The 15044-nt window shown below is 43.0% G+C and overlaps 1 protein-coding gene across 6 annotated transcripts in view; it reads left to right on the top strand.

The window, feature by feature from the left end:
* Positions 1-15044, top strand: part of PHACTR4 (phosphatase and actin regulator 4) — a 122373-nt gene that overhangs the window by 68041 nt on the left and 39288 nt on the right. For 2 of the 6 annotated variants that reach the window (XM_051858076.3, XM_017346543.4), the window contains 2 exons: positions 12512-12685; positions 14388-14468. In XM_051858076.3, the coding sequence (XP_051714036.1) occupies positions 12512-12685; positions 14388-14468 (255 nt within the window). Of the gene's footprint in view, positions 1-11587; positions 11616-12511; positions 12686-14387; positions 14990-15044 lie in introns of all 6 variants that reach the window. The other 4 variants (XM_008265865.5, XM_070078955.2, XM_070078953.2 and 1 more) reach the window with 4 other exon arrangements.

Raw genomic sequence — 15044 nt, 5'->3', positions numbered from 1 at the left:
TGATCAGAGACATTTTTTTTTGAAGGTTTTTATTAATGAATACAAATTTCATATGTACAGCTTTTAGGAATGTAGTATTTCTTCCCCTCATTCCCGCCCTCCCCAGAGACATTTTTCGTACTTACCTGGGTCTATCAATAAATGCTTTCTTCTGAGAAAGGAAACAATTCCTTCCTCCTGTAATCCAGAATTCAAGAGGAGGTGACAGTGTAGGGGGTCTCTCATGACCTTATTAAAAGATTATCTGTTATGACCAAATTTGGAATATTGACTAAAAATAGTTGACCCTTCTCTCTGCTCCCATGGGTTTTTTGGATACTCTGTTGTCACAACCGTGTATTTCTTCTTTCTACTTAGAGGTAAACTTTGGAAACTACAAGAGTTTTTTTTGTTTTTTGTTTTTTTTTAAAGAAAAAATAGCTGATATTCTGGCTAGTCACTATTAAAATTTACCCTCAACCCAGAATTACAGTAAAATTGTGCTTTTCAAGTTGCCAGGGATAAAAGCAGCATCTCTTCTTGATGGGGTCATAGTAGAAAACCTTAATTTTTCCAGAGGTGGAGGATAAAGAGAGACCTCCCTTCCTTCTCTCTATCTTCTCTTTAATGCTTTGCCCAGTTCTTTCTAATACCTGAGGGTCAGAGCTATGCAAGATTTCCACTGGAAGTTATGGACCTTTAGACAAAGCCTACTTTGTTCATTAGTGGCAGATTTTACTTTCTGAAATTTTGTTGCAGTTTCTGAAGCAGTCCTTTAAATCCAGTGGTAATCCTCTTTTAGAAGGGCAAAGATGATTAAGTACAGTAGTGTAAATACCATAAATCAGTGTTCTCCATTTACAGAGGTCTGATGCTATGAAAGTACTGTTTACAGCAAGCTCTGTTTCTAGAAAGATGGGCATAAAATATATTAAACAGGCCCAAACTGTCAAGTTATAAAGATACATGGTATGTCTTGATACTGAAGTATGTATCTTGTTGAACAAAAGTATATAATTTAATTTCCCACTAATAACTTGCCTTATAAAAATTTTGTGAGTAAAATGGAATAACTTTGTACAGTATAAATCTAAGCCTCTTTTAAAAGCTGATAAAATATAAAAGATAGACATAAAATTCATACAAACCTAATAATTTTGTCACTCAGGTCTAGTGAAGGGGAGAGGATAATGAAGGCTGTGTTGAAAACTAAATGTTCTGTGGACTCTAATTGATCACCTGTGCTGTGCCTTACCATCCAACATATATGGTTAAGAATTGATTTTCAATCTGATTCTAAAATGAACACAATCTTTGACCTAGAGCATACTAATCTTGTGCTAGCCCTGATCTCCATCAAATTATGTTTAATATGTTTCTATAATAAATCACTAATAAATACTTTATTTGAAGTTGAAGAGTGTTAAGGGTTGTTTTAAAAATTATATTAAACATTCGTTTTAAAAATCACCCTGAAATTTGTGTAGAACAATTGAACTTGAACTTAAAAACTTTAAGTAAATGTTGACCAGGAAAAATATGGTGGATGAAGAAACTACTACTAGAACTCTGCGGAATACATAAGAAACAAACCTATGAAATGTGAGTTGCTACAACCTGGAATGAGGGAGTAAGTAGTTTAAATACCAGGGCCTATTTCAGGGTAATACTCAAACAGGAAACACCAAACTATAATTTGGTTAGTTATCTTCCTTTCCCAACCTCCACCCCCTCCAAAAAACACCAAGCCTCACAACTCTGTGACATGCTTTCCTAGTGACCTTCACCTGCATGACTCAAAGAAAGAGATGTTTTCTTTGGAACACATAGTTATAAAAACTATAACCAAGCCGGCGCCGCGGCTCAATAGGCTAATCCTCCGCCTAGCGGCGCCGGCACACCGGGTTCTAGTCCCGGTCGGGGCGCCGGATTCTGTCCCGGTTGCCCCTCTTCCAGGCCAGCCCTCTGCTGTGGCCAGGGAGTGCAGTGGAGGATGGCCCAGGTGCTTGGGCCCTGCACCCCATGGGAGACCAGGAAAAGCACCTGGCTCCTGGCTCCTGCCATCGGATCAGCGCGGTGCGCCGGCCGCAGCGCGCCGGCCGCGGCAGCCATTGGAGGGTGAACCAACGGCAAAGGAAGATCTTTCTCTCTGTCTCTCTCTCTCACTGTCCACTCTGCCTGTCAAAAAAAATAAAAAAAATAAAAAAAAATAAAAAAAATAAAAAAAACTATAACCAGCATCCTGTACCCTATTTCTGACAAACAAAGGGAAGCTACCTTTTCTTGGCACTAATAGAAAACAGCCCTGGGCCAGCGCCGTGGCTCAATTGGTTTTACTCTGCCTGTGACGCCAGCATCCCATATGGGCACCAGGTTCTAGTCCCGGTTGCTCCTCTTCCAGTCCATCTCTCTGCTGTGGCCCGGGAAGGCAGTGGAGGATAGCCCAAGTGCTTGGGCCCCTGCACCCTTGTGGGAGACCAGGAGGAAGCACCTGGCTCTTGGCTTCGGATCGGCGTAGCTCCGGCCGGAGTGGCCATTTGGGGGGTGAACCAATGGAAGGAAGACCTTTCTCTCTGTGTCTCTCTCTCTCACTGTCTATCTCAAATAACTAAAAAAAAAAAAAAAAAAAAAAAGAAAGAAAGAAAGAAAAAGAAAAAAGCCCTAAGACCCTTTTATATTCCATAACTAATTTAAAAACTAGTTTAAACAGAAACAGTGAAATATCTAAATGTGACTTGAATCCTGTATTTCTTCTGTCAAATTGGAATAGGAGGGAACTGGTTATGAAATCAGAGATATTGTGAACTAAAGTCAAGGTACAAATTTGTTTATGAACTATTTCAAGCTTATCTTTCTCAGCTCTTTTTTAATAAGTATTGAATAAATTTGAGGTATAATTATATTATTTCAAAAATTTTAGTAAATTTATTTTTATTTGGAAGTCAGAAGACAGGGAGACCCACAGAGATAGATCTTATACCTGCTGGTTCACTCCCCAAATGCCTGCAACAGCTGAGGCTGGGCCAATCTGGAGCCAGGAGCCAGAACTCAATCTGTCTCCCACGTGGGTGACAGGGACCCAAGAACCTGAACTATCACCTGCTGCCTCCCAAGGGATGCACTGGTAGGAAGGTAGAATCATGAGTGGGGCCATAACTCAAGCATTCTGACATGGGATTCAGGTGTCCCAAATGGCATCTTTCACCACTAGGCTGAATGCAAAATTATAATTAATATTTTAAGAAACATGCACATGGCCCTGGTCACCATTCTAGTTATAAATAATACCTAATTAGAAAATAATGTATGTCTAAAGGCAGGTGTTTGGCACAGGTGATAAGGCACCACTTGACAGCTGCATCCCATAGAAGAGTGCCTGGGTTTGAGCCTCATTTCTGCTCTGACCCCAGCTTCCTGCTTATGCACACTCTAGGAGGCAGCAGATGATGACTCAAGTACTTAGGTCCCTGCCACACATTGGAGACCTAGATTGAGTTCTACATTCCTGGCTCCAACCTGCTATTGCAGGAATTTGGGTATTGAGCCAGCAGATGGAATCTTTTTTTTTTTTTTTTTTTTTTTTGACAGGCAGAGTGGACAGTGAGAGAGAGAGACAGAGAGAAAGGTCTTCCTTTGCCGTTGGTTCACCCTCCAATGGCCGCCGCAGCTGGTGCGCTGCGGCTGTTGCACCGCGCTGATCCGATGGCAGGAGCCAGGAGCCAGGTGCTTTTCCTGGTCTCCCATGGGGTGCAGGGCCCAAGGACTTGGGCCATCCTCCACTGCACTCCCTGGCCACAGCAGAGAGCTGGCCTGGAAGAGGGGCAACCGGGACAGAATCCGGCGCCCCGACCGGGACTAGAACCTGGGGTGCCGGCACCACAAGTGGAGGATTAGCCTAGTGAGCGGCGGCGCCAGCCAGAAAATTTCTACATCTCTGTTTCTCTACCTTTTGAATAAAAATGAAAATTAAAAAAAGGAATATATGGGGCTGGTGCCGTGGCTCACTTGGATAATCCTCCTCCTGTGGTGCCGGCATCCCATATGGGCGCCGGGTTCTAGTCCCGGTTGCTCCTCTTCCAGTCCAGCTCTCTGCTGTGGCCCGGGAGGGCAGTGGAGAATGGCCCAAGTGCTTGGGCCCTACACCTGCATGGGAAACCAGGAAAAAGCACCTAGCTCCTGGCTTCGGATCGGCATAGCGCTGGCCATAGCAGCCATTTAGGGGGGTGAACCGACGGAAGGAAGACCTTTCTCTCTCTGTCTCTCACTGTCTATAACTCTACCTGTCAAATAATAAATAAATAAATAAATAAATAAAAGGAATATATGTCAAAATAGAATTTTATAATAAAAGACTAATTCCCATTTCATAGACTCCCCACAGTTTGATTTGGCAGGGGTAGGGAGTGTCTGACCCATGGGCCATGGAAGGCCTCTGTAATCATTTGCTCTTGTTCTGCCAAGGCAGCTATAGATGGGACTCCAAGTAGGCTTAATTTTTTGTTGATAATTTTGTATAGCCCACAAATGATGTTGAAAATATCCAAACAGGCCAGCACTGTGCCTCAATAGGCTAATCCTCTGCCTAGCGGCGCCGGCACACCGGGTTCTAGTCCCGGTCGGGCCACTGGATTCTGTCCCGGTTGCCCCTCTTCCAGACCAGCTCTCTGCTGTGGCCAGGGAGTGCAGTGGAGGATGGCCCAAGTGCTTGGGCCCTGCACCCCATGGGAGACCAGGAGAAGCACCTGGCTCCTGCCTTCGGATCAGCGTGGTGCGCTGGCCGCAGCGCGCCGGCCGTGGCGGCCATTGGAGGGTGAACCAATGGCAAAAGGAAGACCTTTCTCTCTGTCTGTCTCTCTCACTATCTACTCTGCCTGTCAAAAAAAAAAAAGAATATATATCTCCAAACAATCTGTGGCAGAAAAATGGTTCCCCACGCCTGGTAGGCACACTTCTGAGAAAATGTAAGGAGTTTATCATTAATCTCCTACTTTGTGTTGGTCAATTTTCCTTTTTGAAAATCTTCTTGGACTTAGGTAGGAAACACTTCCTTTTCATTATCACATAATTCCTTGAAGATTCCATCCTTCATATGTTGGATGAAATCGAGTTTTTATGATTTTCTTCTAGTGTCTTCATAATGAGTTTGAGGGGAAAGGAAGTTAATTTACCCTTTTCACAGAGAATCATTAATCTATATCCTCCTTTAGGACCTTTTTCTTATATCTTCATCCATACATAAGAATGCTCCCTTTATTTACAATTTATTCCTTTAAACAGGCACCTAAGCAAGCAGTGAGTGGGTCTTTATCACTTTATTTCAATCAGGTACAGGTGTTGCTCTTGAGCGGCTGGAAGTTGAGTTTCCAGAGCACTCCCAGACTAGCCTCCACCAGAGTGCCTAGATTAAGACTTTGGAGTCCCATCTCTCTTTATATATTATCAGCAGCAAGAAGAATCTGTCTGAACTTGAAACAGGATTTGAAGAAATACTGTGCAAAGTTTTAAAGAAAGACTCCAATACAAGCTATGACTTAATAAGTTAAAAAAGAAGAATCAGTAATCAGATGTAAAAGTAATATATAACAATGGCCTAAATCATTGTGGGGGCTGGCACTGTGGTGTAGTGGGCTGGGCCTCTGCCTGCGGGATCCCATGTGGGTGCCAGTTCATGTCCCAGCTGGTTCTCTTCATAGCCAGCTCTCTACTGATGACTTGGGAAGGTAGTGGAGGGTGGCCAAGTGCGTGGGCCCCTGCACCCACATGGGAGACCAGGAAGAGGCTCCTGGCTCCTGGCTTCAGATTGGCCCAGCTCTGGCCGTTGCAGCCACTTGGGAAGTGAACCAGCAGATGAAAGACCTTTCTCTTTGTCTATCTCTCTCTGTCTAAAACTCTACCTCTCAAATAAACAAAATAAATCTTTAAAATAAATAAATAGAAAATGCCAAAATCAAACAAACCAAAAACCCAGCTTCTAATTGAAAATAATGTACCTTGTAAAAATATTCTTCAAAAATGAGAAAATTAAATGACCTTAAATAGTTGCATAGAATTGTAGGAAGAATAAAGGAGGACCTGAAAAGCAAATTACATGGGAAATGTAAAAGAATATTGTTTGTTAAAACAGCAGTAATATTTTCTGTGGTTTATTGTTATATATTTGTAGGAGTGAATATATGACAACAACAAAGAAGATGAATTTAAAATGTAAGATTTTTGTGGTCTTGAGGGAAATTATTAACGTAGATTATAGTAAGTGGTGGCCAGCGCTGTGACTCAGCAGGTTAAATCCCTGTCCTGAAGCACCGGCATCCAATATGGGTGCCTGTTCTAGTCCCAGATGCTCCTCTTCCAATCCAGCTCTCTGCTATGGCCTGGGAAAGCAGTAGAAGATGGCCCAAGTCCTTGGGCCCCTGCACCCATGTGGGAGACCCAGAAGAAGCCGCCAAAGTGTTTCTGAAACATTAGAAGGAATTTCATTATCATAAAAGGGTCCACTCAAGAGGATGACACAGTCATTCTGAGTTTGTGTATGTCTAATAACAGCTTCAAAGCAAAATCTAATGAAAGATATCTACTTCCATAGTTGGGATGTTAACATACCTTTCTCAGCAGCTGATAAAACATACAGACAACAAATCAGTAAGAATATAAATGTTTTATATGACACAGTAGTCAACTTGACCTAATTGGCATATTTAGAATACCACACACAGCAGTTGCACAATACGCTGCTTTTCAACTGCCCATGCAACACAATATATTATAAATCTGGAAAGATGGAACTGTAAACTTTTGTTGTTGTTGCTTTTTAATTTAAGGCTAAGGAACACAGGGAGGACCTCACAGTTCCTCTGTAGGAATACCTTATTGAGTAGGAAGCACTAGAATAATGCCATAGTTTTGTAGTTTATTTTTTCTAAAGAGAATGTTTGCTTCTATCTATTTTAACATGGGTGACATTTCCAGGTAATAATCTAGAATTGAGTTTAACAACCCTAGTTGGCTGTAAGAATCACCTGAAGAGATTTTTAAAAACAGATTCCAGGGTTCCACATCCTGGAGACTCTATTTGAAAAGGTAGTTGAGCTGATTCCAAGTATTTGAACAGATTTGATAGCCAGTAAGGTAATACTGTGTATGGAGAGGGAAGAGGGGGAAATGTAAGAATACGAATGAATGACTTTGGGATAATCACTAGGGCAGGGCTGGGTGTGCCTGAACCCCACTGCAAAACGCAAGAGGAATATCAGTCTCTTAAAAGTTTCGTAAACATGAAAATTAAGCATACTTGCATAGAAAAGCAAAGAAAAAAATTGCTGCTCTCTTTGCTTTTTTATTCAGTGACTTTGTATAAAGAAGAGGAGGACTGTTCTTAGCAATAGATTTGATTATAAATGCATCTATACATGTGAATTTTTGAAAACCTTTTTATTTACTTATTTGTATTTGGAAGGCAGAGAAAGAGGGAGAAAAAGAGAGAGATAATCCATTTGCTGGTTCACTCCCTGAATGACTGCAACAGCTAGGGCTGGGCAAGACCAAAGCAAGGATCTTCATCTGGGTCTCCCACATAGTTGGCAAGAACTCAACTGTTTGAGCCATCACCTGCTGCTTCCCCAGCTGCCCAGTAAGAGGAATCTCAGAACAGAAGCAGAGCCAGCAACTGGTCCGATATAGGATGCATGAGCCCCAAGCAGCATCTTAACCATTGCACCAAACACCTGCCCCATACACACTGTACTTTCTAAGAGAAATTGAATTTGTTTTGAGTTCATGTACTGGCATACATAAGTATAATTGAAAAACATCATTTTTGTGGCCATTTTGAATCTATAAGAGAAAGGTAACATGTAAATCTATTGCTCAATGTGTTAGAATTGAGATGAGCTCAGGCCTACTTTAGAAAGTCATCACATACTGTAGAAGAAAGCTAGTGTGGCTGAGTCTCTCAAAGGACTTTACAGATAGAAACTTCTCTATGCATCTGTTTCTAAAGCTTTGGGGCCATTTTTCTTTGTAAAAATATCACATTGCACTAATATAACTTTAACTTTGTCAGTCAGTAAATTTTTTTGTAGATATTACTTTACCTACTACTTCTAACCACATAGGCATTTTCCTGTGTGTCTTAGAATACTCACTGGATGGGTTAGCAGGAGATTTAAAATTTCACTCCCTTCTAGCTTCTCAAGTAAGGCTATCGAGAAAGTACAATTTCTGTTACATAGCTCCATTTCTGAGGCTGTCTAGGTCTTTGAAAGCCTTGTCATTAGCATGTTAAATATTATGTTATGAATATTCTGAAGTGCCTTTGTTTCTCATTGACATTAATAATTGAGAGGATACTGTTTAATTAAAGCACAAGCTTTTTTTTTTTTTAAGATTTTTTAATTATTTATTTTAGAGATAGAGTTACAGACAGTGAGAGGGAGAGACAGAGAAAAAGGTCTTCCATTCGCTGGTTCACTCCCCAGATGGCCACAACAGCCGGAGCTGTGCCAATCCAAAGCCAGGAACCAGGAGCTTCTTCTCGGTTTCCCATGTGGGTGCAGGGGCCCTAGCACTTGGGCCATCCTCTGCTGCTTTCGCAGGCCACAGCAGAGAGCTGGATTGGAAGAGGAGCAGCCAGGACTAGAACCGGCGCCCACATGGGATGCTGGCACTGCAGGCAGAGGATTAACCTACTGTGTCACAGTGGGGGCCCCAAAGCACAAACTCTTAAAAGCAATGCCATGTGTTCACCCAGTGTTGCTCCTTGGATCCATACCGTGGTACTAGTGAGGGGGAAATTGTTGTCAGAATTTTTAAAAATATGCGGCCGCAGTGTGCCGCCCGCGCCAGCCATTGGAGGGTGAACCAATGGCAAAGGAAGACCTTCCTCTCTGTCTCTCTCACTGTCCACTCTGCCTGTCAAAAAAAAAAAAAAAAAAAAAAAAAGAATTTTAAAAAATATGGCCCAAGGGCCAGGCATTGTGGCATGCTAGCATCCCTTATCAGAGCACCAGTTCAAGTCATGGCTGCTCTACTTCTGATCCAGCTCCCTGCTAATGTGCTTGTGAAAGCAGTGTAAAATGGCCCAAGTACTTGAGTCCCTGGCATCCATGTGGGAGACCCAGATAAGAGTTCTAGGCTCTTGGCTTCAGCCTGGCCCAGCCCCTGCTGTTTTGGCTATTTGGGGAGTAAGCCAGCAAATAGAAGATCTCTTTAAAAAAAAATCTTTATTGGGCCCTGCACCCGCATGGGAGACCAGGAAAAGCACCTGGCTCCTGGCTTCAGATCAGCGTGATGCACCGGCCGTGGCAGCCATTGGAGGGTGAACCAACAGCAAAAGGAAGACCTTTCTCTCTGTCTCTCTCTCACGGTGCACTCTGCCTGTCAAAAAAAAAAAAAAAAAAAAATCTTTAAAAAATAAAAATATGGGCCGACGCCGCGGCTCTCTAGGCTAATCCTCCGCCTAGCGGCGCCGGCACACCAGGTTCTAGTCCCGGTTGGGGTGCCGGATTCTGTCCCGGTTGCCCCTCTTCCAGGCCAGCTCTCTGCTGTGGCCAGGGAGTGCAGTGGAGGATGGCCCAGGTGCTTGGGCCCTGCACCCCATGGGAGACCAGGAAAAGCACCTGGCTCCTGGCTCCTGCCATCGGATCAGCGCGGTGCGCCGGCCGTAGCGCGCCGGCCGCGGCGGCCATTGGAGGGTGAACCAACGGCAAAGGAAGACCTTTCTCTCTGTCTCTCTCTCTCACTGTCCACTCTGCCTGTCAAAAAAATAAATAAATTTAAAAAAATAAATAAATAAAAATAAAAATATGGTCCAGTGTAATAGTCACATTCTAGTGTTTTTCTTTCTTTCTTTCTTTTTTTTTTTTTAAAGATTTATTTATTTGAAAGTCAGAGTTACACAGAGAGAAAAGGAGAGAGGAGAGAGAGAGAGAGAGGTCCTCCATCTGCTGGTTTACTCCCCAACTTGCCGCAACAGCCAGAGTTGCACCAATCCGAAGCCAGGATCCAGGAGCCTCTTCCAGGTCTCCCACATGGGTGCAGGGGCCCAAGGACTTGGACCATCTTCTACTGCTTTCCTAGGCCATAGCAGAGAGCTGGATCGGAAATAGAGCACCCAGGACTTGAACCGGCACCCATGTGGGATGCCAGCACTGCAGGCGGCGGCTTTTACCCACTACACCACAGCACCGGCCCCATCTAGTGTATTTCATATAAAGAATTAAAGACTAACATGCCCTGGAATGAAGCATGCAAACTAAGAAGAGAAGAATTACTGTCTTCAGTCAACGCAATCTGTCACTTTAGTAACCAGGACCTTATTTTGCCAGAGTCTTCTGGGCCATCAGCACTAATCACTGCAGTTATTCTAATAATTACAGTTGTGTAAGTATGACACTTTTCAATGGATTTCCTAGGAAAGTTTAGGACTTCCGTATGTCAACTGGAAAAGGATTGAGTTTGGCAACTGTTTCTTTAAAAGAAGGCCTGTGGCATAACAGGTTAAGCTGCTGCTTGCAACGCTGGCATCCCACATGGGCGTAAGTTCAAGATCCAGCTGCTTCATTTTCAGTCCAGCTTCCTGCTAATATGCCTGGGAAAGCAGCAGAAGATGACCCAAGTGCTTGGGCCCCTGCACCCACATGGGAGACCCAGAAGAAGCCCCAGACTCCTGGCACAGCCCCGCCATCACAGCCATTTGAAGAATGAACCAGCTGATAAAAGATCTCTCCCTTGTGTCTCCCTCTCTCTGCAACTCTGTCTTTCAAATAAATAAAATGTAAAATATATATACACACACACACACATATATATAGTGCTTGTTCTTTGTGTATTTTCCCTATGAAAGCATATCTATAATATTAAAAGGTTTTAAAGATTGATTTGAAAGGCAGAGTGATAGAGAGGGGAAGACAGAGCTATCTTTCATCACTAGTTTACTCCCCAAACAGCTGCAACAACCAGGACCGGGCCAGGCCAAAACCAGGAAACAGGAACTCCATCCAGGTGTCCACATGCATGGCAGAAACTCAAGTACCTAGACCATCAATCACTGTCTCCCAAATGCATTAGCTGGAAACTTGATTGGAAGCGCAGTGTAGGTGTGAATCAAACCAGGCTCTCCCACATAGGATGTGATGTGTCACAATGCTGCCCCAAAAGAAATTAGTGAGAGAGAGACTCTTCCATCCACTTGTTGATTCCTCAATAGCAAGAAAGAGAGAAAGAATCTTATATTCACTGATTGACTCGTTAGATAGCCACAATGGCCAGGGCTGAGCCAGCTCAAGTGCTGGAGCCTGAGTGCCGGGGGTCCAAGTACTTGGGGCATTTTCCATTGCTTTCCCAGCTTTCCCAGGAAGCTGTATCAGAAGCAGAGCAGCCAGAACTCCGAGTGGTGCTCTGAGACAGAACGCTGGTGTTGCAAGCAGTGGTTTAACCCACGTAGCCACAACGCCCGCCCTTGTTACACACCTTTTGATCCCCTTCCCTAATGCCATTATTTGCTTCTGATGTGAATTACAGTACATGTTCCTTGAAGAATTTCTGCAAGTAGACGTGCCGCTTTAATTCTAGGATGGCTGTTCCACATAACTCTTTTTTTCTTCCCCTCTAGACACCTCCAGAGAACCCTGGGACAGTAGGTGGAGTGCAAAGATGTGTTATGTTGCTTTCCTGCTTTTTGTTGTTGTTGTTGTCTTCCTGCTTTTTTTGTATTATTATTCTTGGCTTGCCTTGGCTGCTCCTTTCTCTGACATTAAAACTAACTAACGCTGCATGTGTGACCATTGTGAGGGCCTCCTGACCTTTCATTTCAATCTGGCACATGTATCATGTCAGTTATGTTTTTTGTCAAATTCTTAATTTCAGGATTGTCCCTAGAACAGTAGGCAAACTGGAATTTCACCTCCACTATACCCCAAAAAGTTTCCTCCATTTTAAAGAATAATTTCTAGTGCCCCCGTCCCCCACTTCAACACTTTCTAGTGCTCCAGAACTTCCTAGGGTCCTTTTTGTGAAGGGAGAAAATAAACTGATAAACAGATACAAGTACGGTGTTAGCACTTTTACTGTTTATACTTGAACTATTTATTTATTTATTTCATAATTGAGCTATTTAAACCTGAACTGTTTATACCCTAAAAAAGGCATGGAGAACGGTGTTTAGCAGAGAATAATGACTCACTCACTAGTGATAGAATCCCCTGCTTTAGTGATGGGAAATCTCATGCATATTAGGAAGACATCCACATTTTGTGTGTGTGTGCCTTTAAAAGATGTTGAACTGGTTCTGATCATTTCACTGAGTTTTTGTCTTAAAATGATGTCAGCTTGATATGGTTCCTCTTCACTCCTGGTGATTATTTGTTATGGATTTTGATGTTTGATGTCCACATGATGGAGTCTGACTGTCTGCATGATTCTCATTGCTCTGACCCTTTCCAACTATCACAGGAAGAGAGGGGAAGGGCCCAGCGGAGGTTACGCTGAAATGATAAATTGGTTTCTGTCTTCTCTCTCTGCTCTCTCCATGTAACAGAAGAAGCAGGCCAGCCCACTGCAGATCCAGGCATGATCATGGACAGTGTGGAAGCTGGAGACACAACTCCTCCCACCAAAAGGAAGAGCAAGTTCTCAGGCTTTGGCAAGATTTTCAAGCCCTGGAAATGGAGGAAAAAAAAAAGTAGTGATAAATTCAAAGAGACATCAGAAGGTGAGCTAATATTTAAATATAGGTTCTTGGTTAAAGAGTTACACATTTTAGAAGTACCTTTTGTTTTTTTTGTTTGTTTGTTTGTTTTTAATTAAACAGGCAGAGTTAGAGAGAGAGAGAGAGAGAGAGAGAGAGAGAGAGAGAGACAGAAAGGTCTTCCTTCCATTGGTTCACCCCCCAAATGGCTGCCACGGCCGGCGTGCTGCGCCGATCTGAAGCCAGGTGCTTGCTTCCTCCTGGTCTCCCACATGGGTGCAGGGGCCCAAGCACTTGGGCCATCCTCCACTGCCTTCCTGGGCCACAGCAGAGAGCTGGAATGGAAGAGGAGCAACCAGGACTAGAACCCAGCCCCAATATGGGATGCCGGCGCCACAGGCAGAGGATTAACCAAGTGAGCCACGGCGCCGGCCCCAGAAGTACCTAATTTTTTCATTCTTTTCCCAAACTTCTATAACCATATTGAAGAGAGAATTTAATCTTCTTGGTAAAGTTAATTAATTTATTTGAAAGAGTTGCAGAGAGAGAGAAAGAGATCTTCCATCTGCTGATTCACCAGATTCATTCCCCAAATGGCCTAATTGGTAGGATGAGGCCAGGCCAGAGCCAGGAGCCAGAAGCTTTATCTGGTCTCCCATATGGGTGCAAAGGCCCAAGAACTTGGGCCATTTTCTGCTGCTTTCCCAGGCGCATTATCTGGGAGCTGGGTTGGAAGTAGTGCAGCTGGGACTCAAACCATCACCCATATGGGATGCCAGTGCTAAAGGTAGTAGCTTTACCCACTACACCACAGTGTATGCTCCAGAATTTAATCTTTTAGAATTGAACCACCAAGTAATCATTCAGTGAGCCATATATATATATATATATATATGCATATATATATATAAAAGATTTACTTATTTTTTATTTGAAAGGCAGAGTTACAGAGGTAGAAAGAGAAAGAGGTTTTACATCCTCTGGTTCACTCCCCAGATGGCCTCAAAGGCTAGAACTGGGCCAATCCAAAGCCAGGAGCTAGGAGCTTCCCCCAGGTTTCCCAATGGGCACAGAGGCCCAAGGACTTGGACCATCCTCTACTGCTTTCCCAGGCCATTGTAGAGAGCTGGATCAGAAGTGGAGCAGCCAGGATTCAATCCGGCGCCCATATCTGATGCCAGCACTGCAGGCAGCAGCTTTACCTGCTATGCCACAGCACTTGCCCCCAGTGAGCCTTATATTTTTTTTATTCTTTTTTTTTTTTTTTTTTTTTGACAGGCAGAGTGGACAGTGAGAGAGAGAGACAGAGAGAAAGGTCTTCCTTTGCCGTTGGTTCACCCTCCAATGGCCACCGCGGCCGGCGCGCTGCAGCCGGCGTACCGGAGCCTTATATTTTATAGCCTCATTCTCAGATTAGTATTTTGATGGGATTGAAGTGTCTTGAATAGTGAGTAGAGTTTCTGAACTGTAGCAAATCTAAGGTACTTCTTTTTTTGTACTCTGCTCATTTCCCAACAACTCAAATTTCATGAGTAATTATTGAAATTTCAATCAAGCTATAATTATGTAAAGATAGTCCTTTTGGAAATCTTAGTTTCTCTGTATTTTCATTCCTAAGAATAAAAATTTGAGCTACTTTATTCTTCTACTCATGGTGTTAAAATACTGAGTAATGTTGGCCTTCAGCTGCCACATTTTTAAGTGCTGTTTTCCAATTTAATGTTAGTTCTAGAGCGAAAAATATCTATGCGCAAACCAAGAGAAGAGCTGGTTAAAAGAGGTGTTCTGTTGGAAGACCCTGAGCAGGGTGAGTTTATACATGAATGCATGTGCCTGTCTCTGTGCACTTCGTCTTTGACTGGGTCTAAGTGTTTGGATTTTATTTCGTTATTGCTATTGTTGGGGTGGAGGAGGCTTTAAAAGAAATTTTCACCCTTCCAATGTCTGGCTACGTGCTATAATGCGAGATTGAGTGCTTGGTGAAGGATTCTTGGGACAAAAGTTCTCTCCCTATACTTCCTCAGGTTTGTACCAGCTGCTGCACTGTATGTCATTTCCTTTTTTGACCAAATTTGTCCCCATTCCTATACTGCTACACTAATCTGATTGTCATGAGGATCATGTTTTGATATTTCAACATTCATTGCTGGTTAAAAATACCAGGATTTTCTCCAATGTGACTTTCATGAAGCAGTTTATTATAAACATAAAATTATAGTATCATATATTGATTGCATTTCATTTCTCTTCATTCTTTGTGTGAGATAAAATCTGAAGGTGAAATTTTTAAAATACATCCCATGTTTTGGAGGATGGGAGAAAAACCAGGTAATTGGAGTATTATCCTGTTTGAGGTCTAAGCTATGTAATGTACTGCCTACTT

Source organism: Oryctolagus cuniculus, chromosome 7 (genome assembly GCF_051225735.1).
Source record: "Oryctolagus cuniculus isolate XC-2025 breed Fujian yellow rabbit chromosome 7, ASM5122573v1, whole genome shotgun sequence".
Classification (NCBI taxonomy): domain Eukaryota; kingdom Metazoa; phylum Chordata; class Mammalia; order Lagomorpha; family Leporidae; genus Oryctolagus; species Oryctolagus cuniculus.
This window is presented reverse-complemented; position numbering and strand designations above follow the sequence as displayed.